Below are 20,262 nucleotides of genomic sequence, written 5' to 3'. Positions count from 1 at the left end.
GGCCACCAGGCCTAATTTTAGAGAAGAGTAAACTGAGGCTAAGCAGGGGAAGGGGTTGCCTAGCCGAGGCTCCAGGGCTGGGAGGGGCAGGTGGAAGGAAGGCTCGGGCAGTTTTAATTTCCGCCATCCTCTGCCTCCAAAAAGAACGTTCCCTCCCTCGTCGATGCCCAGGCCTTAGTTTCCCTGTCCGTGTCTCCTCGCCTCCCTGGGCTGGATTCCTGGCTCAGTCCGCAGCCCGGATCGGGACGCCGCGTTGTGGTTGAGTTTTCGACCCCTCGCCTAGGTGTCCCTCCTTCCCGGAGCTAGATTTCTGGGTGTAGGGATCGTGGCCGGCCCCGCCTCCCGCCTCAGTCTCCCCTTTCGTCCCCCCAGGTGCTGGATCCCGGCCCCGCCTGCCTCGGTTTCCCCGTTCGTTCCCTGTTGGCTGGATCCCCGCCCCGCGCGCCTCGGTTTCCCCGTTCGTCCCCCCAGGGGCTGGATCCCCGCCCCGCGCGCCTGGGTTTCCGCGTTCGTTCCCGGCAGCCGGGAGGTGGGTGCCCCCGCCCCGCCGCGCAGCCCCAGGCCCCGCCCCTGCCCGCCTCCGGGCGCCCGTCACTTCCTGCCCGGCCCGGTGAAGGCCCTGCCGGGCGGCGGCGGCGGCGACAGCGTGCGAGCCATGGTCGCGCTGGAGAACCCCGAGTGCGGCCCGGAGGCGGCGGAGGGCACCCCGGGCGGGCGGCGGCTGCTGTGAGCGCGGGCGGGCGGGGCGCGGCGGGCGCCGGGGGGCTGGGCTCCCTCCCCTGAGATCCTCTCCCCCCCTCCCCTCCCCTCCTTTCCCTTCCCTCCCCTCCCCTCCTTTCCCTTCCCTCCCCTCCCCTCCTTTCCCTTCCCTCCCCTCCCCTCCTTTCCCTTCCCTCCCCTCGTTCCCTTCGTTCCCCTCGCTCCCCTTGCTCCTCTTCCGGGGCTTCAGCCTGTCCTGCCTTCCCTTCTCGCCCGCTGTGGACCCCCAGGCTGGGTGGGGGGTCTTCACTGTTACTCAGCGGGGACACCCTCCTGGCGCTGCGGGGGCTCGCTGGGGGAGGGGACCCGGGTCCACGTCCCCACTTACCTGTTCTGCCCCCTACTCCCCAGTCCGCGCCCCACTCCCCGGTCCGCCCCCCCAACTCCCCGGGTTCGCCCCCCTACTTCCTGGTCCGCGCCCCCACTCCCGAGTTCGCCCCCCACTCGCCTGGTCCGCTCCCCCACTGCACTGGTCCGCGCCTCCATTCCCGGGTCCACCCCCTCACTCTCCGGGTCCGCCTCCCAACTCCTCGGTCCGTGCCCCCACTCTCCGGTCCGCGCCCCCACTTCCCGGGTCCGACTCCCCCCACCCCCGGGTCCGCCCCCCCCACTGCCCTGATCCACGCCCCCACTCCCTGGTCCACCCCCCCACTCCCCTGGTCCGCGCCCCCATTCCTGGGTCCGCCCCCCAACTCCTCGGTTCCACCCCCCAACTCCCTGGTCCGTGCCCCTACTCTCTGGTCTTCGCCCCCCGGGTCCGCCCACCAACTCCTCGGTCCGTCCCCCCCACTGCCCTGGCCCACGCCCCGACTCCTGGGTCCGTCCCCCCACTCCCCGGTCCGCCCCTCCAACTACCCGGGTCCGCGCCCCCACTCCTCCCCGTGTCCGCTCCCCCAATCCCCGGTCCGTCCCCCAACTCCCTGGTCCGCCCCCCCACTCCCCAGTCCGCCCCCCAACTACCTGGTCCACCCCCACCTCCCCGGGTCCGCGCCCCCACTCCCGGGTCTGCCCTCCCCACTCCCCGGGCCCCGAGGTGCCAGCCATGGAGCCTCCCGCCAGAGGGTCCTGGGCCCCTGTCCGCGGGTCGGGGTTCACCCACGTGGCCATGCGCTCCAGCCTGGTCCCTGCCGCACGCCCGGCCCCACTCGCCCTCTGGGCTTGTCTGCGCCCCCCTGCCTTTCCGGGCAGACCCGGCTCCTTGCTCTCCTTTGGGTAAATCCCTACAACCCTTGTGGGTTAAAACCTGGCAAGCAGGGGCCCGCGCGTCCTTCCCGGGGGACCCGGAAGCGGGGCGGTCTGTGCGGGGGTCAGCCGTGTGTCACCCCGGCCCGCACAGGGACCCGGGGACCCAGGGTGCGCCCCTGGGGTCCGTGTTGGTGGGGGGCGAGGAGAAGCGCGTGTTCCGTTCCTGCCTCCTCCGTGTGCGGACGGCGCCACCTGGGCAGGTTATTTCATGCTTCCATGCCTCAGTTTCCCCTCCTGTAAAATGGGATAGTAAGTGTGGCCTCTTCTCCGAGTGGTGGGGGTTACCGAGCTAGCACTGCGGCGCGCCCAGCAAACGGGAGTGTCCGTTGTCTCATTACTAATTATCGTTAATGTTTTATTGGTTATTTTAGTAGTATTAATATTTTGAGACAGAGTCTCGCTCTATCGCCCAGGCTGGAGTGCAGTGGCGCAATCTTAGTTCACTGCAACCTCCACCTCCTGGGTTCAAGCGATTCTCGTGCGGCAGCCTCCCCGGTACCTGGGATTACAGGCGCCCGCCACCACATTCAGCTAATTGTTGTATTTTTAGTAGAGATGGGGTTTCATCATATTGGCCAGGATGGTCTTGATTTCCTGACCTCACGATCTGCTTGCCTCGGCCTCCCAAAGTGCTGGGATTACAGGTGTCAGCCACCGCACCCGGTCTTTAGTATTATTTGTATTTATTTGTTTATTTGTTTATTTTTTTGAGACAGAGTCTCACTCTGTCGTCCAGGCTGGAGTGCAGTGGGGCGATCTCGGCTCACTGCAAGCTCCGCCTCCTGGGTTCACGCCATTCTCCTGCCTCAGCCTCCCGAGTAGCTGGGACTACAGGTGCCCGCCACCACGCCCGGCTAATTTTTTTGTATTTTTAGTAGAGACGGGGGTTTTGCCATGTTAGCCAGGATGGTCTCAATCTCTTGACCTTGTGATCCGCCCGCTTTGGCCTCCCAAAGTGCTGGGATTACAGGCGTGAGCCACCACACCGGCTAGTATTATTTTTAAACAATGATTTATTACTATCATTGTTATTATGTTTATTATATCATCACTATTATCTCCACCCAGAGGCCATACCCATCTCTACAGAGGTGATTTGTATCTGAAGGAGAAAGGATGCATTTTTGATTGGTTGATTGGTTAATTGATTGGAGACAGACATTCGGTCTATTGGCCAGGCTGGAGCAGAGGATGCTTTTTTTTTGTTTTTGTTTTTGTTTTTCATATTAGAGACGGGGTCTTGCTAACTTGTCCAAGCTGGTCTCAAACTTCTGGGCTCAAGCCATCCTGCCTCCTCGGCCTCCCAAAGTGTTGGGATTACAGGCGTGAGCCACCGCGCCTGGCCTAGTAGTATTATTATTAATACAGGGTCTCACTCTATCACCCAGGTTTGATCACAGCTCACTGCATCCTCCACCTGCGGGCTCAGGCGATCCTCCTGCCCCAGCCTCCCGAGTAGCTAGGACTACAGGTGTGCACCACCATGCCTGGCTTTTTTCTTTTTTTTTTTTTTTTGAGATGGTTTTGCTCTTGTTGCCCAGGCTGGAGTACAGTAGTGCGATCTTGGCTCACTGCAACCTCTGCCTCCCAGGTTCAAGCGATTCTCCTCCCTCAGCCTCCTGAGTAGCTGGGATTACAGGCATGTTCCACCGCACCCAGCTAATTTTGTATTTTTAGTAGAGATGGAGTTTCTCCATGTTGGTCAGGCTGGTCTCCAACTCCCAACCTCAGGTGATCCACCGGCCTTGGCCTCCCAAAGTGCTGGGATTACAGGCATGAGCCACTGCGCCCGGCCTGGCTAATTTTTTAATTTGTTGTAGAGACGAGGGTCTTACTATGTTGCCTAGGCTGGTCTCGAGCTCCTGGACTCAAGGAATCCACCTGCCTTGGGCTCACAAAGTGCTGGGATTACAGGCGTGAGCCACTGCACCCACGTAACGTCTCCTCTAAGGGGGCCTTGAACCACCTGGTGTGGGCATTTACCCTCAAAATGGGCTCTTCTTCCTGGGTCTTCTGTTTTTTTTGTTTTTGGTGGGGGTTGGGGGGACGGGTTCTTGCTCTGTCACCCAGGCTGGAGTGCAGTGGCGCGATCTCAGCTCATGGTAACCTTTGCCTCCCAGGTTCAAGCGATTCTCCTGCCTCAGCCTCCTGAGTACCTGGGATTACAGGCATGTGCCACCACGCCTGGCTAATTTTTGTAATTTTAGTAGAGACGGGGTTTCACTGTGTTGGTGAGGCTGGTCTCAAACTCCTGACCTCAGGTGATCCACCTGCCTCGGCCTCCCAAAGTGCTGGGATTGCAGGCGTGAACCACCACGCCTGGCACCCTGGTCTTGAAGCCCAGGTGTAGTGACTCCTATGTAACTATGTAAATACACTCATGTTTCCGCTCTCAGCCGTCAGTCTCTGGGTGTTTACCTGCCAGCTGTGTCCTGGTGGGGGGTTGGGGACTGCTGGGGGCCGCAGCAGTCTGCCCCACCCCAGGCTGAGTCACCTCCGCCCTGAGCCCTGGCTTCCTGATGCACAAGTCGGTTCCTCTCTTGCTGTCTCTAGTGGGTTCCTGGGGGAGGGACCAGTGCTGGGAAAGGTGTGTTTTTGCCCGAGGGACTGAGGGTTCACAGTTCCCCTCTCAAAATTTGCAAGGAGTAGAATTGGGAGTGGCCAGGAGGCCTGTTCCCCCAAACTCCAGCAGCTCCCCAGCTTGGGCTGCCCCCCTCCTCTGTGGACACACATCCTCGAGCCTTCAGGGTCCAGGAAGCCTCAGATACCCCTGCTGGGTCCTCAGTTTCCTCGTCTGTAAAGTGGTCTTGTTGAGTGGTGTGGGAAACAGATGAACCAGCCCTTGGGAAGTGTGTCAACAGAAGTTTAGTTCTTCATTCAACAAACAGGCAGCGAGCGCCGCTGTGGGCCGGTCACAGGCCAGGACCGGGGGGGCGGCGGTGGGCGGGGAGCGGACGCTGTCTTGTTCTGTGGGCCTAGTGAGCTAGTGATTAAGGAGCAAAGAAGTAAACGGGCCGGCTGGGGCCAGTTGGTTTCCAGAGCTTCCTGGTAAGGCTGACTGGGCTAGGTGGGGGGGCGGGGCCGTTTCTGGGGGTGGTGAACACATTGCTGAGGCTGGAATGAGCAGGTGCATCAGGCAGAGACCGGGGCTCCCTGAGGTTGGAGCACTGTGAGGAGGGGCCTGTGGCTGGACGTGGGATTTTTTTTTTTTTTTTTTTTTTTTTTTTTTGAGACAGTCTCATTCTGTCACCCAGCCTGGAGTGCAGTGTTGTGATCTTGGCTCACTGCAGACTTCATCTCCCGGGTTCAAGTGAGTCTCCTGCCTCAGCCTCCTGAGTAGCTGGGACCACAGGCGCCCACCACTATGCCCGGATAATTTTTTTGTATTTTTAGTAGAGACGGGGGTTTTACCATGTTGGCCAGGCTGGTCTCGAACTCTTGGCCTCAAGTGATCCACCAGCCTCAGCCTCCCAAAGTGCTGGGATTAGAAGTGTGAACCACTGCACCCAGCCAGGCATGGGGATTTTGATGTGGTCTTCCTGTTCCTTCCGTTTCTGGAGAGGAGCGTCGGTGACTCCCAGGCCTCACTGTCTACCCCAGAGGCCAGATGTTTTTTTGTTTTTGTTTTTGTTTTTGTTTTTGTTTTTTTTGGAGACAGAGTCTCGCTGTGTCACTCAGGCTGGAGTGCAATGGTGCGATCTCAGGTCACTGCAACCTCCACTTCCCAGGTCCAAGCGATTCTCCTGCCTCAGCCTCCCAAGTAGCTGGGACTACAGGCGTGCGCCACCACTCCTGGCTAATTTTTGTATTTTTGTAGAGACAGGGTTTTACCATGTTGGCCAGGATGGTCTCCATCTCTTGACCTCATGATCCGCCCGCCTCGGCCTCCCAAAGTGCTGGGATGACAAGCTTGAAGATGTTTCTTAATTTCCTGCTGGAAACTGGTTGAAGTCAGCCAGCTCCATCTGATGGTGGGACTCGATTTCCAGTGCTCAGCTCAGCACTAGAGGCCCAGGGGAGGGTGGCGAGCCCTCAGATACCAAACGAAACAGGCGAAGGCCCTCGTGTTGCAGTGCTAGGCCAAGGGGGAGCCAGGCCTGGCCCTGGGATGCTGGGGAGCCCTGGGCTGTGCTGGAGCAGGGGAAGGACCAGGCAGGTCCTTGTGGGCCTGGAGGAGAGGCCTGTGGGGCTTTGGTATGAGGGGTGGTGAGGGAAGCAGGGTAGCTCTGGGGTTCTGGGTCAGACCCCGGTTCACATCCAGCTCCTTGCATTGTCTGGGTGGTGACGGGGGACAGCCCCACCTCTCCAAGCCTCAGATCCTTCATCTGTAAAATGGGGTGATACCAGGCCCCTTGCTGGGAGGGCTTGAGCTGTGTCACCGAGCCCCACCCCCTCTGACTTCCCCGAGGGCTCCCCTCGGATGTCACTTCTGTTATCGGCCCTGTCCAGCTGTTGGGGTGGAGAAGTAGGCCCCGGGGCCTCAGGGGGGGCTGTGGGTGAATCTGGGGCATGGGACAGAGTGCTCCGGCCTCAGGGAGGCAGCTTCAGGCTGATCCAGCTTCAGAGACGCTGGCTTAACATGACCCTGTATTCCCACTGAGTACCCATCGGCTGCTGTGCTCTGTGCTGAGGGCATGGTCCACCACCTCCTTCTCCAGCTGCCTTCTTTGCAGCAATGGGAGCTTGGGCGGTGACTTTGTGCCTTGGTTTACAAATCTGTATAATGGGGGCCGGGCATGGTGGCTCATGCCTGTAATCCCAGCTACTCGGGAGGCTGAGGCAGGAGACTCGGTTGAACCAGGGAGGTGGAGGTTGCAGTGAGCAGAGATGGCACAACTGCACTGCAGCCTGGGCAACAGAGTGAGACTCCATCTCAAAACAAAACAAAACAAAAAAACCCCAAATCTGTATAATGGGCATCAAAGTAATAGCACTTGCCTCCCGGGGGACAGCACAGGTGACAGGAAATGAGCCCAATGTGGGGAAAATACTCAGTCCAGGGACACTTATGATCAAAAGCCGTGTGGCATGGCTGAGGGGTGAGTTCCCCATTATAGGAGGAAAACAAGCAAGTGGCAGCTGAGATGAGGGGAATTCATCCCAGGCCCTTTTGGCTCTGAGTACCCCTCCCAAACCAACTTGTTCCCACTTTTTGAGAGGGGGCTGAGGTTAAAGGTTGCAGGGTGAGCCGGGCACAGTGGCTCATGCCCGTAATCCCAGCACTTTGGGAGGCCAAGGTGAGCGGATCACGAGGTCAGGAGATCCAGACCATCCTGGCTGACACGGTAAAACCCCATCTCTACTAAAAATACAAAAAATTAGCCAGGCGTGGTGGCGGGCACCTGTAGTCCCAGCTACTCGGGAGGCTGAGGCAGGAGAATGGCGTGAACCCGGGAGGCGGAGCTTGCAGTGAGCTGAGATCGAGCCAGTGAACTCCAGCCTGGGCGACAGAGCGAGACTCTGTCTAAAAAAAAAAAAAAAAATCCCGTCTCTACTAAAAATAAATAAAAAATTAGCCGGGCGTGGTGGCGGGCGCCTGTATACCCAGCTACTCGGGAGTCTGAGGCAGGAGAATCACTTGAACCTGGGAGGCGGAGCTTGCAGTGAGCTGAGATTGCACCACTGTGCTCCAGCCTGGGTGACAGAGCGAGACTCTGTCTCAAAAAAAAAAAGGGGGTTTCAGGGTGCAGCTTCGTAGCTGAGGTTCACACCCTGGGCTGAGATTCCAGGACCTGCCCTGCTAACACCGCAGCCTGGCGAGGAGGCAGTTTCGGAGTTGCCAGGCTTGCCTGGGCCATTGAGTTCTGAGCACCTGGTCCAGGGTGGAAGCTTGACCCGTGCCTCTGCCTGCAGGTCCCTATTGGTGGGTGCTTGTGCATATGTGAGGTTTTTGTTCTGATGACTTTTCATAGATTTTTGCCACAGTCTGTGGAGACTGTGCTGTTTATCTGCCCGTCCCCTTCCCGCTTCAGGCAGCCCTGGGTCTCCTCACCTTGCTTACTTTTTTTTTTTTTTTTTTTTTTTTTTTGAGACAGAGTCTTGCTCTGTCGCCCAGGCTGGAGTGCAGTGGCGCGATCTCGGCTCACTGCAACCTCCACCTCCCAGGTTCAAGTGATTCTCCTGCCTCAGCCTCCCCAGTAGCTGGGATTACAGGTGCATGCCACCATGCCTGGCTGTTTTTTTTTTTTTTTTTTTTTGAGACAGAGTTTCACTCTTATTGCCCAGGCTGGAGTGCAACGGCATGATCTTGGCTCACCGCAACCTCTGTCTCCTGGGTTCAAGCAATTCTCCTGCCTCAGCCTCTCGAATGGCTGGGATTACAGGCATGCGTCACCATGCCCGGCTAATTTTTGTATTTTTAGTAGAGACTAAACATGGGGGTTTCTCCATGTTGGTCAGGATGGTCTCGAACTCCCGACCTCAGGAGATCCTCAGCTTCCCAAAGTGTTGGGATTACAGGCATGAGCCACTGCGCCCAGCGTACTTTTTTTTTTTTGAGACCAAGTCTCGCTCTGTTCACCAGGCTGGAGTGCAGTGGCACAATCTTGGCTCACTGCAACCTCTGCTTCCCAGGTTCAAGCAATTCTCCTGCCTCAGCCTCCTGTGTAACTGGAATTACAGGTGCATGCCACCACGCCCGGCTTATTTTTTGTATTTTTAGTAGAGACGGGGTTTCACCATGTTGGCCAGGGTGGTCTTGAACTCCTGACCTCAAGTGATCCACCTACCTTGGCCTCCCAAAGTGCTGGGAACACAGGCGTGAGCCACCACGCCCGGCCAATCAGCTTGTTTACTTTTGATTGAGATGTAACAGCTGGTCTGTAAAGTGCACAGACTTAAGGCTTGAGGACTCTTTACATGTGTGTGGACCCTGGCGAGCATTGCCCTCATTTCTGACCCCCTTGACTGCATTTTTTTTTTTTTTAAGACAGAGTCTTGGTCTGTCACCCAGGCTGGAGTGCAGTGGTACGATCTCATCTCACTGCAGCCTCCACCTTCTGGGCTCAAGTGATCCTCCCGCCTCAGCCTCCTGAGCAGCAGGGACCATGATGTTGCCCAGGCTGGTCTCGAACTCCTGGCCCTCAAGCTGTCCTTCCTCCTCACCTTCCCAAAGCTCTGGGATTACAGGCATGAGCCACTGCGCCCAGCTTCCCTCGACTGAATCTTGTCTCAACTGGCCTAGAGTTTCCTAGCGTTTTCCAGTCTTTTGGGGGTTGCAGGGGTGGGGTGGGTTGCTTTTAATTTTTGTGTTGGGAACTCTGGATGCTATTAGGGATTTTGGACTGTGGGCTCTCTTGGAATCACAGAATTTTTATTGAGGATTGATTTGGTGGTTATTTTTCTGAGCGTCTCCTGTGTACGAGGCTTGGCTGTGAGTGCCGGTGGTGGGGGTTACAGCCAGCCAGCAAACCCGGGCCTCCTGTGCAAAGGTCCGAGGCGGGACTGGAAATCGTGTCTTGGAAGCAGTAGCGGCCAAGAGGTGCCACTGTAGGGTTGGAGCAGACTGTGTTTCAGGCGGGGTGGAGTTAGGAGATAAGGGTGGAGCCGATCCTGGTACCCCCAGACCCTGGAGGCCATGGTCAGCCCTGTGGTGTGGGGGTTTGTGAGCCCAGTGGAGCTAGCGTTACGGTTTTTTGTTTGTTTGGCTTTTGAGACAGAGTCTCGCTCTGTCACCCAGGCTGGGGTGCAGTGGCACGATCTCAGCTCACTGCAAGCTCCGCCTCTCCGGTTCACACCATTCTCCTGCCTCAGCCTCCCGAGTAGCTGGGACTACAGGCGCCCGCCACCACACCCGGCTAACTTTTTGTATTTTTAGTAGAGACGGGGTTTCACCGTGTTAGCCAGGATGGTCTCGATCTCCTGACCTCGTGATCCACCCGCCTTGGCCTCCGAAAGTGCTGGGATGACAGGCGGGAGCCACCGCGCCCGTCCTGTTTGTTTTGAGACACGGTCTTGCTCTTTTGTCCAGGCTGGAGTGCGCGGTATTGCAGTCACAGCTCACCGCAGCCTCAAACTCCCCAGGCTCAAGGGATCCACCCACCTTGGGCTCCCAAAGTGCTGGGATTACATGAGCCCCCACGCCCAGTTTGTGTGGTTTTTCCTTGCCAGAAAAGTCCCCATCCAAGAGGCCCCCCCCTCACCGGCCCGCTTCCCAGGTGCCGGGTGGCTGCGGTGCGCGCCTATCACCCCCTCCCCCGCCCCACCCGCTTCCTGGGTGCCGGGTGGCTGCGGTGCGCGCTTACCCCCACCCCGTCCAACCACCCGCTTCCCGGGCGGCTGCCTATTCCCCCCACACTGAGTGGCTCGGCCCTTGGATTCTCGGTGGGAGGCCCAGCTGTGACAGCTAATCCATCTCCACAATTAATGCCATTTGCTCCGGCCAGGCGGATTAGCTCTGCGGGGGGGCCGCTGCAGCCACACTCTCCTCCTGGCCCTGGGGACAGGGGACATTAAGGGGGGGCTTGGGGGGGGTGCTGAGGCATCACCTTGAGCTTCTGGGGCTGTTTTCTGGCTCCTCTGCTGCTGGGAGTGGGGGATGTGGAGAAAATCAAGTTTCTTGACTCTCCGTTTCTGAAGGAAGCCGTTCACGTCCCAAAGGCTGTGGGCCTTGCTGGCTTACAGCTAACACCTTGAGCACTGGGGTTGGGGGTGGGCGGCAGCTTTTCTTGGTCATTCACCTGCTGTGTGACTTTGGGCAAGTGTCTTCACTTCTCTGAGCCTCGGTTTACTAATGTATCATCACAGGTTTTTGTTTTTTTTTGAGACAAGGTCTCACTCCGTCGCCCAGGCTGGAGTGCGGTGGCACAATCTCAGCTCACTGGAGCATCCGCCTCCCGGGTTCAAGCGATTCTCTCACTTCAGCCTCCTGAGTAAGCTGAGATTACAGGCGCACGCCACCACGCCTGATTAAGTTTTGTATTTTTTTTTTGGTAGAGACAGGGTTTCACCATGTTGGCCAGGCTGGTCTTCAACCCCTGACCTCAAGTGATCCACCCACCTTGACCTCCCAACGTGCTGGGATTACAGGCATGAATCAATGTGCCTGACCTAATTTTTAATATTTTTTTTGGACACAGTCTTGCTCTGTTGCCCAGGCTGGAGTGCAGTGGTGCCATCATGCCAACCTCGACCTCCTGGACTTAAGTGATCCTCCTGCCTCAGGCCCTTGAGTGGCTGGGACTACAGGCATGTACCAGCACACCGGTTAATTTTTTAATTATTATTTTTTTTGTAGAGACAGAAAAAAATAATAGTCTTTTTTTTTCATAGTCTTGCTATGTTGCTCAGGCTGGTCTTGAACCCCTGAGCTCAAGTGATCCACCGGCCTCAGCCTCCCACACTGCTGGGATCACAGGCATGAGCCACCACACCCAGCCCGTCTTCACAATTGTATCTGCTTCCTGGGTGATGTGAGGATGAAACAAAATAGGATTTTAAGGGCCCAGGACTTCACACACCGTAGGGGTGAGCTCTCCATTGCTGGGAGAAACCAAGGGGGCCATGGCTGTGGTAGGGCCCTTCTCGGAGATCCTGGCCGGCCTTGGCCCTGAGGACCACCCCTGCCCCGGCCCACAGGCCCCTTCCCAGCTGCCTGCCTGCCCTAGCCAGCTCCCAGGTGAAGAGACTCTCGGCTTCCAGGCGGAAACAGCACTTCATCAACCAGGCAGTGCGGAACTCAGACCTCGTGCCCAAGGCCAAGGGGCGGAAGAGCCTCCAGCGCCTGGAGAATAGTGAGCAGGGGTCGGGAGGCGCCTCCTGGGGGCTCCTGGGCCTTGCAGAATGGCATGCATATTGGTGTTATCTGTTACCCCTCCCATGAGCTGTGCCTGGGTGGGGCTGGGGACCCAAAGAGGTGTCAGCTGTAGGCCGGGGGACCATATAAATAGAGCCAGACACAGGCGCCCCCTGGACTCTTGGATCAGGGCTGGGTGGGAGGGCGCCGCGGGCATTGGAGCTGGGGCTTTAAAGGATATATAGGAGTTCGACAATCCAGAACCTGGGGTCTAGGCGGTCTCTGTACCTTCTGGGGAAGACAGTTGGAGCATGGAGGTGTGGAGGCTGAGACGATAAAAAAGGAGGAAGGCTAGTTCTTGGGTCCCCATGGTGCCTGGGGGTCCCCAAATGCCACCCCGGCCCAGAGAGCATCTGTTTCCACCTAGCCCAGTACCTCCTGACCCTGCTGGAGACAGACGGGGGCCCGCCTGGCCTGGAGGATGGGGACTTGGCACCCCCTGCATCACCAGGCATCTTTGCCGAGGCCTGCAACAACGCCACCTACGTGGAGGTGTGGCCCCCGACCCCCTCGCTCCCTCCACACGGGGACCCCGGCAGTTCTCCTACGGCCAGGCCATCGCCTGTGCCCGTCCCCCGCCAGAAGCACCCGCCCACTTGTGATCTCCTAATGAAGGCCCCTCAGTCTCCTTCGGGGTCCCCAGACCAGGCCAGAATCCCCACCCCACCCCTGGAACCTTCGAGCTCCTGGATTCACCTGCCCAACACGTTTGGGAACCCTCCAACGATTGCAGGAGTGTTTCACCTCAATCCCCCCCACCCCGAGACAGCTGGGCCCATCCCGGTTCCCTGCTTCCCTGCGCTCAGCTCAGGGCCCGACACAAGCAGCGGCCCCTCAGTGGACAGAGGTGACCGCAGGAGCGCGTCCACGTGCTTGGCGGCCTTACCGTGCCCATTTGCCCGGGGATGTCAGCCCAGCCCCAGCGTCTCATGGCAAGCCTGCCTCCCTGCCTCTCTTCCAGGTCTGGAACGATTTCATGAACCGCTCCGGGGAGGAGCAGGAGCGGGTTCTTCGCTACCTGGAGGATGAGGGCAGGAGCAAGGCGCGGAGGAGGGGCCCTGGCCGTGGGGAGGACCGGAGGAGAGGTGTGGGCCTGGCTGGGGCGGGTGTGGGTGGGGCCAGGGCATGGATGGGGCGGGGCCTGGGGTGGGTGGGGCCGGGACGGGGGGGGGTGGGGCAGGATATGGATGGGGTGTGGGCTGGACCTGGAGTGGGTTGGACCTAGTATGTTGGGCCCAGGTATGGATGGGGGATGGGGGCGAGGCCTGGGGTGGGTGGGGCCGCGATGGGGGGGGCTGGATATTGTGTGGTGTGGGCGGGACCTGGAGTGGGTTGGACCTAGTGTGTGGGTGAGGCCAGGGTATGGGTGGGGCCAGGATGGGGTGGGTAGGGTATGGATGGGGCGGGACATGGAGTGGATGTGGCCAGGATGTGGGGGCAGGATCTGGATGGCAGTGGGTAGGGGTGGGGCCTGGAGATGGATGGGGGTGGGGCCTGGAGATGGATGGGGGTGGGGCTAGCTGGCTTGTGTGGGCCTGGAGTGGGTGGGGCCTCATGTCTAGCTGGGGTGAACATACAGGTGAGGGTAGGGTCAGCTGGATGGGTTGGGGTCAGGGCCTCGTGCGGGTAGGGTCTGCTGGCTGGATGGGGCCACAGTATCGTTGAAGGTGTGGTTTGGTGGGCAGGAGAGGCCAAGGCATAGATGGGCGTGGTCTTCCCTGGGTGGGCGTGGTTTGGCAGGTGGGCAGGGCCAGGACGAGCGCCCCAAGACTGCCCCTTGGTCCCCCACTCCTGCAGAGGACCCCGCCTATACACCCCGCGAGTGCTTCCAGCGCATCAGCCGGCGTCTGCGAGCCGTCCTCAAGCGCAGCCGCATCCCCATGGTGAGTGCGGGATTGCTGGGCCTCCCCTTTCTACCCGCCTGGTCTTTTTTGAAGGCCCGTTTCCCAGGCACAGGTTCTCACCCGGTGCAGGTCGTGTCAGGGGAAACAGGGCAGGATACAGACAGCAGCACCAGGGCCCTGAGCAGGAGGGCGGGGGCAACGAAGGCGGGCACTGCAGGGTGTGTAGGAGTTTCCTCCGCGGAAGGCACAGGCAGGAGGTGGCATGGTGGCCTCAGAGACACTTAAGCAGCCTCACGTGGTGGGTCAGAGGTCATGTTTGAGCCCAGCGCTGTGGGCTCCTGGGCGTCCTGGACCTCCCTGGCCCCCCATCCGCAGGTCCCGCAGTTCCCTGACCACCGGGCCGCTCTCCCCAGGAAACGCTGGAGACCTGGGAGGAGCGGCTGCTTCGGTTCTTCTCCGTGTCCCCCCAGGCCGTGTACACAGCAATGCTAGACAACAGGTAAGGGGGGGCGGCCAGGCGAGCGGACCCTCCCAGGCTGCGGCCAGGTGGGTGGACCCTCCCGGGCTGCGGCCAGGTGGGCGGACACCCCACGCTGCGGCCCCTGCACGGCGCTCACTGCCCGTTCCCCACAGCTTCGAGAGGCTTCTGCTGCACGCTGTCTGCCAGTACATGGACCTCATCTCGGCCAGTAAGTGCCGGTGGCCCCCAAGACCCCAAGTTGGCCAGCTCAACCTGGGAAAGTGGCCAGGGTCCCAGGGGCCTGGTTCCTCAGAGTGGGGCTTGGTGGGGAGGTGGGGAAGGGGGCTGGAGTGGGGACGCCACGAACTCAGGGGTGGCAGTGGGACCCTGCCTTGAATTCACCAGAAGCTCCCTGCATATGCGGCCCCACGCAGGGTGACCGCAGACACAACCAGGCTGCTGGACACAGACACTCCTCCATCTGCATCTTCGGGGCCCGGGGTGGGGGTGATGAAGCCTGGATTTGAGGGACCTCCCAGAGCCAGAGATAAGATGGGGGGACGCAGTGTCTGGAAGGTGTCTGGAAGGTTTGCCCGTAGTGAAGGTCTGTGCAGGCGCCGCCGGCCCCAGGCACCCCATCTGGTCCTGAGCCTCTCACACCTGTCTCTGCCGCCCGCCTGGAGTTGCCAAGGTGACAGTTTCCATGGCAACCGGACGATGCCTCCCTCTGTTCCCTCTGTGGGAGACGCAGCCCCCATGCCTGCCTCTGCTCAGAACATCCGGCCTTGGCTGGGGGTGCGGGGCTTGGAGCTTGGTGGGTGTGGAGCTGTGGTCCTGACACGGAAGAGGAGGGGTCCCAGCAAGATGGGGAGTAGAGGACGGGGGGTCCCAGGAAGAGGGGACTGCTGAGGCACGGAGCTCACATGGGACATGGCTCTTTTTTTTTGTTTTGGTTGGTTAGGTTTGGTTTTTTTGAGACAGTCTCATTCTGCCGCCCAGGCTGGAGTGCAGTGGCGTAGTCTTTACTCACTGCAACCTCCACCTCCGGGTTCAAGCGATTCTCCTGCCTCAGCCTCCCGAGTAGCTGGGATCCCAGGTGCCGGCCAGCACGCCCGGCTAATTTTGTATTTTTAGTAGAGACGGGTTTCTTTTTTTTTTTTTTTTTGAGACCAAGTCTCGCTCTGTCGCCCAGGCTGGAGTGCAGTGGCGTGATCTCGGCTCACTGCAAGCTCCACCTCCCGGGTTCACACCATTCTCCTGCCTCAGCCTCCCGAGTAGCTGGGACTACAGGTGCCCGCCACCACGACCAGCTAATTTTTTGTATATATATATATATATTTTTTTTTTTTTAGTAGAGACGGGGTTTCACTGTGTTAGCCAGGATGGTCTCGACCTGACCTCGTGATCCGCTCGCCTCAGCCTCCCAAAGTGCTGGCATTACAGGCTTGAGCCACCACGCCCAGCCCTAGAGACAGGGTTTCACCATGTTGGTCAGGCTGGTCTCGACCTCCTGACCTCAGATGATCCTCCTGCCTTGGCCTCCCAGAGTGCTGGGATTACAGGCATGAGCCACTGCGCCTGGCCAGGTCATTCATTTTCTGCAGTGAGGGGGAGATGGGGAAGGGGAGGCCGGTGGGAGCTGGACCACTCAGGACCTGGGTGCCTCAAAGCCACCTCTGCAGGGCAGGGAGCCTGAGGGGAGGCCGGACACTCCGCCAGGCAGGCGTGTGAGTGGCCATGCGGCCTCAGGCCCAGTGCGTTTCAGGGTCCCCATCCGCACAGTGGAATGAGTGCCAGCGGGGAGTGAGATGGGCCCGAGGAGAGTGCTCCTGTAGGGAGCCTTAGGTATTCTTGTGAGCCAGGCTCCCGGACCTGTGGGCTTAGGGCCAGCCAGGCCGCAGTGACCAGCACACACCAGCTGGCGGTGACCTCCCTGGGAAGAAGCGAGGGCGGTGCAGGTCCGAGGCACCTCTACCTGCCGCGGCTCCCAAATTCCTCCCGTTCTTGCCCCGCTGGTCCCTTCTGCAGGTGCTGACCTGGAGGGGAAGCGGCAGATGAAGGTCAGTAATCGGCACCTGGATTTCCTGCCGCCGGGGCTGCTCCTGTCCGCCTACCTGGAGCAGCACAGCTGATGGCGGCCCCGCGGAGACCCCGCTGCCACCTCGCCCAGCCATCAAGCCCTCCGATACCTTCGGCTAAAATATCTTTCATATTTTTAGAATTTGTCCTCGGAAACCTTTTTCGCTTGGGGTGGTCTCTCTCACTCTGCCCCCTCCTCACGCAGCTCTTGGCAGTCAACAGACGCTGGCGGCTGGGGCTGCCCATGCCATCCCAGCTCCAAGCTTCCCACTCCGGGACTTGTGTTTGGGTGGGGAGACCTGACCTGGGCATGTTCCTGTTTCTTCATCGTTGAGCTTTTCTGGCCCGGTCTGAAGCTCAAGTGAGGAGGGGGAGGCTGGGTTTTTATCACTTTTAATGAATTTGGTGTGATTTGTTGTAGATTTTTAAATTTCCCTTTTGGAGAGAAAAACCAAAAAAACTCGCCCCACTGGTAAAACATGGATCTTGGTCCCAGCCCCTGCTCAGCCCCTCCCAGTTTTTAGCTTGAATGAGGGTGGGGTCTCTGGGACCCTGCCCCTCATGCCAGAAGCATCTTGTGTTGTATATGTGTGCGCGCGTGTGCCCTGAGACCCGGGACAGAAGCCACGGTCCTAAGAGCCGGTTTTATCCTCGTCATTCTGCTTGTCCTCCCCCACGCCACCTGTGTCGGGGCTCAGGGTCTCCTGCTTTATATGAGCCCCCCTCCTTTCCTCCCCTCCTTTATGCTGGGGGTCCAGGACTTCCAGCCAGAAGCCTCTGCCCTTGCACTACCTTGTCTGTCCCCCCTTCCCGTGTCCCCTCGTCCCCCAGCCTGACTCCTGCCTGATAGCTCCTATGTCCCTGTGCTGGTCCTCCTGGCCCAGGCTGCAGGAGCCAGGCTGGGGGGCCTCCGCACCCCCTTGCTGCGTGTGGGTAATTGTGTTTTGGGGGAAAGTGGGGAATTTAATAAATTTCTGGTGCTCTGGCCTCGGGCTATGTGTGTTTTTCTTCGGGGCAGGGCCGGGGGCTTAGTAGGTCCTGGCCACCAAGGGCTGCAGGTGCCCCCCTGGCTCCTCTGCCCTTGGTTGCCTGGATTCAAACCCTGGCTCTGCCACACGCCTGCCGTGTGACCTTGGGTGAGTAGCTTGTAGGAGTGCCTTGGGGCCCCTGTAGACCTTGAGTGAGTGGCTTGTACGAGTGCCTTGGGGCCCCTGTAATGGAGGGTCTCATACAGGGGGCTTGAAACGACAGAAGGCCAGTGCAGTAGCTCACGCCTGTGATCCCAGCACCTTGGGAGGCCAAGGCAGGAGGATCGCTTGAGCCCAGGAGTTTGAAACCAACCAGGGCAACATAGCAAGACCCTGTCTCTACAAAACATGAGAGAAATTAGCAGGGTTGGCTGGGCGTGGTGGCTGCTCACACCTGTAATCCCAGCACTTTGGGGATGCCGAAGCGGGTGGATCACAAGGTCAGGAGTTCAAGACCAGCCTGACCAACATGGAGAAACCCTGTCTCTACTAAAAATACAAAATTAACCGAGTGTGGTGGTGCATGCCTGTAATGCCAGCTACTCAGGAGGCTGAGGCAGGAGAATTGCTTGAACCCAGGTGGTAGAGGCTGCAGTGAGCTGAGATCGCACCTTTGCACTCCAGCCTGGGCAACAAGAGCAAAACTCTGTCACACACACAAAAATTAGCAGGGTGTGGTGTGCGCCTGTAGTCCCAGCTACTTGGGAGGCTGAGGTGGGAGGATCACTTGCGCCTGGGAGGCTGAGGCTGCAGTGAGCTGAGACCGTGCCTCTGCACTTCAGCTCGGGTATGGAGGAAGACCCTAGGTCAAAGAGAAGCAAAAGGGAAATCTATCCTCTCACAATGCTGGAGGTAGAAGAACGAGGTCATGGTGTCTGCAGGGCAGGGCTCCCTCCAGCGTCTCTAGGGGAGGAGACTTCCTGCCTTTCCCGGTTTCTGGGGACTTCGTGTGTCCACGGCTTGTGGCCACATTGCTGTGGTCTCATCTCCAAGTGGCTGTTTTCCCTGTGTGTTATGTCTTGTCTTGACATCATCCTCTCCTCACGTGTCTGTGCCCAAATATCCATCTCTATGATGCCCGTCATTGGGTTAGGCCCACGCTAATCACCTCCTTTTAACCTGATTACCTCTGCAAAGACCCTGTTTCCAAATAAGGTCACATTCTGAGGTAGTGGGAGTTAGGAATTCAACCTCTTTTTTTTTTTTTTTTAGACAGGGTCTGGCTCTGTTGCCCTGGCTGGAGTGCAGAGGTACAATCCCAGCTCACTGCAGCCTTGACCTCCCAGACTGAAGTGATCCTCCCACTTTTGCCTCCTGAGTAACTGGGCCTACAGGTGTGCATCACCCCATCCAGCTATTTAATTTATTTATTTATTTATTTATTTTGAGACAGAGTCTTGCTCTGTCCCCCAGGCTGGAGTGCAGTGGCGCTATCTCAGCTCACTGCAACCTCCACCTCTTGGGTTCAAGTGATTCTCCTGCCTCAACCTCCCGAGTAGCTGGGACTACAGGCATGTGTCACCATGCCCAGCTAATATTTTTGTATTTTTAGTAGAGATGTAGTTTCAACATGTTGGCCAGGCTAGTCTCGAACTCCTGTTCTCAGGTGATCTGCCTGCCTCAGCCTCCCAAAGTTCAGGGATTACAGGCCTGAGCCACCTTGCCCAGCGCCCCTCCCTCCTCAACCCTGCTAATTTTTAATTTTTTTTTTTGTAGAGACGGGGTCTGCCTATGTTTCCCAGGCTGGTCTTGAACTCAAGCTGTCCTCAGACCTTGGCCTCCCAAAGTACTGGGATTACAGGTGTGTGCCACCACACCCGGGCCCCTAAGAACGTTAAACCCCTACCTCTGCCTGGGAATGGGGATTTTCTGTAAGGTCACTGAGTGGCCCTCTTGGAGAACTGAACCCTGATCCAGAAAAAAACACTCTGATATTTGGGCCATTGTTAACCTGTAATTTTAGAACAGTTTTATAGTTGCAGAATTCTTGCAAAAATCATGCAGTGAGGCCGCGGTGGCTCACGCCTATAATCCCAGCACTTTGGGAGGCCGGGGTGGAAGGAGGGCTTGAGGCCTGGAGTTTGAAATCAGCCTGGGCAACATAGTGAGACCCCATCGCTATTAAAATTTTGAAAAAACAGGCTGGGCGCGGTGGCTCACGCCTGTAATCCCAGCACTTTGGGAGGCTGAGGCAGGCAGATCACCAGGTCAAGAGACTGAGACCATCCTGGCCAACGTGGTGAAACTCCGTCTCTACTAAAAATACAAGAATTTGTTGGGCATGGTGGTGCGCGCCTGTAGTCCCAGCTACTCGAGAGGCTGAGGCAGGAGAATCGCTTGAGCCTGGAAGGCGGAGGTTGCAGTGAGCTGAGATCGCGCTACTGCACTCCAGCCTGGGCCACAGAGCGAGACCCTGTCTCAAAAAAAATAAAAATAAAAATAGAAGAGCACCACATCCATTGCATTAAACTGGCTTTTGGAGGAGGAGGTGGGAATGGGGTTGGAAGTAGGAATACTCAACGGGGTCGGTGACTTCGCTTACAGGACTTCGCTTAGTTTCCCCACTCTTGGACATTAGAAAATGGAAGAAAGGCCGGGCGCGGTGGCTCACACCTGTAATCCCAGTTCTCTGGGAGGCCGAGGCGGGCGGATCAGGAGGTCAGTAGATCGAGACCACCCTGGCCAACATGGCGAAACCCCGTCTCTACCAAAATACAAAAATTAGCCAGGCGTGGTGGCGCATGTTTATAATCCCAGCTACTCGGGAGGCTGAGGCAGGAGAATCGCTTCAACCCGGGAGGCGGAGGTTGCAACAAGCTAAGATCGCGCCATTGCATTCCAGCCTGGGCAACAGAGCAAGATTCTGTTTCGGGGAGGGAAAATGGAAAGAAAAATATGGAACGCTTCACGAATTTGCGTGTCATCCTTGCGCAGGGGCCATGCTAATCTTCTCTGTATCGTTCCAATTTTAGTATATGTGCTGCCGAAGCGAGCACGAACTCTTAGCTCCACCACCAGCTATTTAAAGCCCCTGGAACAAATTTCTGTACACAT

The 20,262-nt window shown here is 58.2% G+C and overlaps 1 protein-coding gene and 1 non-coding gene across 7 annotated transcripts; one reads left to right on the top strand and one right to left on the bottom strand.

Annotated features, from left to right (window-relative positions):
* Positions 1-578: 578 nt before the first annotated feature.
* R3HDM4 (R3H domain containing 4) lies at positions 579-17,167 on the top strand. 6 transcript variants are annotated; one of them, XM_034944759.3, is made up of 8 exons: positions 579-726; positions 11,581-11,735; positions 12,165-12,289; positions 12,759-12,882; positions 13,595-13,680; positions 14,055-14,140; positions 14,275-14,330; positions 16,130-17,167. In XM_034944759.3, the coding sequence occupies exons 1-8, from the start codon at positions 656-658 to the stop codon at positions 16,231-16,233; spliced, it is 807 nt and encodes a 268-aa protein (XP_034800650.1). In that variant the 5' UTR covers positions 579-655; the 3' UTR covers positions 16,234-17,167. The 6 variants fall into 6 exon arrangements, with proteins under 6 accessions (XP_034800650.1, XP_054958967.1, XP_063456791.1 ...); XM_055102992.2 differs by having other exon boundaries at positions 588-726; positions 13,538-13,680; XM_055102991.2 differs by lacking the exon at positions 579-726 and adding an exon at positions 889-1,971 and having other exon boundaries at positions 13,538-13,680.
* Positions 17,168-20,097: 2,930 nt separating this feature from the next.
* On the bottom strand, positions 20,098-20,204 carry LOC112437929 (U6 spliceosomal RNA). Its single transcript, XR_003026430.1, has one exon. It is a non-coding gene; the product is annotated as a U6 spliceosomal RNA (small nuclear RNA).
* Positions 20,205-20,262: the final 58 nt, after the last annotated feature.

This window comes from Pan paniscus, chromosome 20, assembly GCF_029289425.2.
Source record: "Pan paniscus chromosome 20, NHGRI_mPanPan1-v2.0_pri, whole genome shotgun sequence".
NCBI classification, from domain to species: Eukaryota; Metazoa; Chordata; class Mammalia; order Primates; family Hominidae; genus Pan; species Pan paniscus.
Note: the sequence above shows the minus strand (reverse complement) of the source record. Positions and strands in the feature narration are given on the sequence as shown.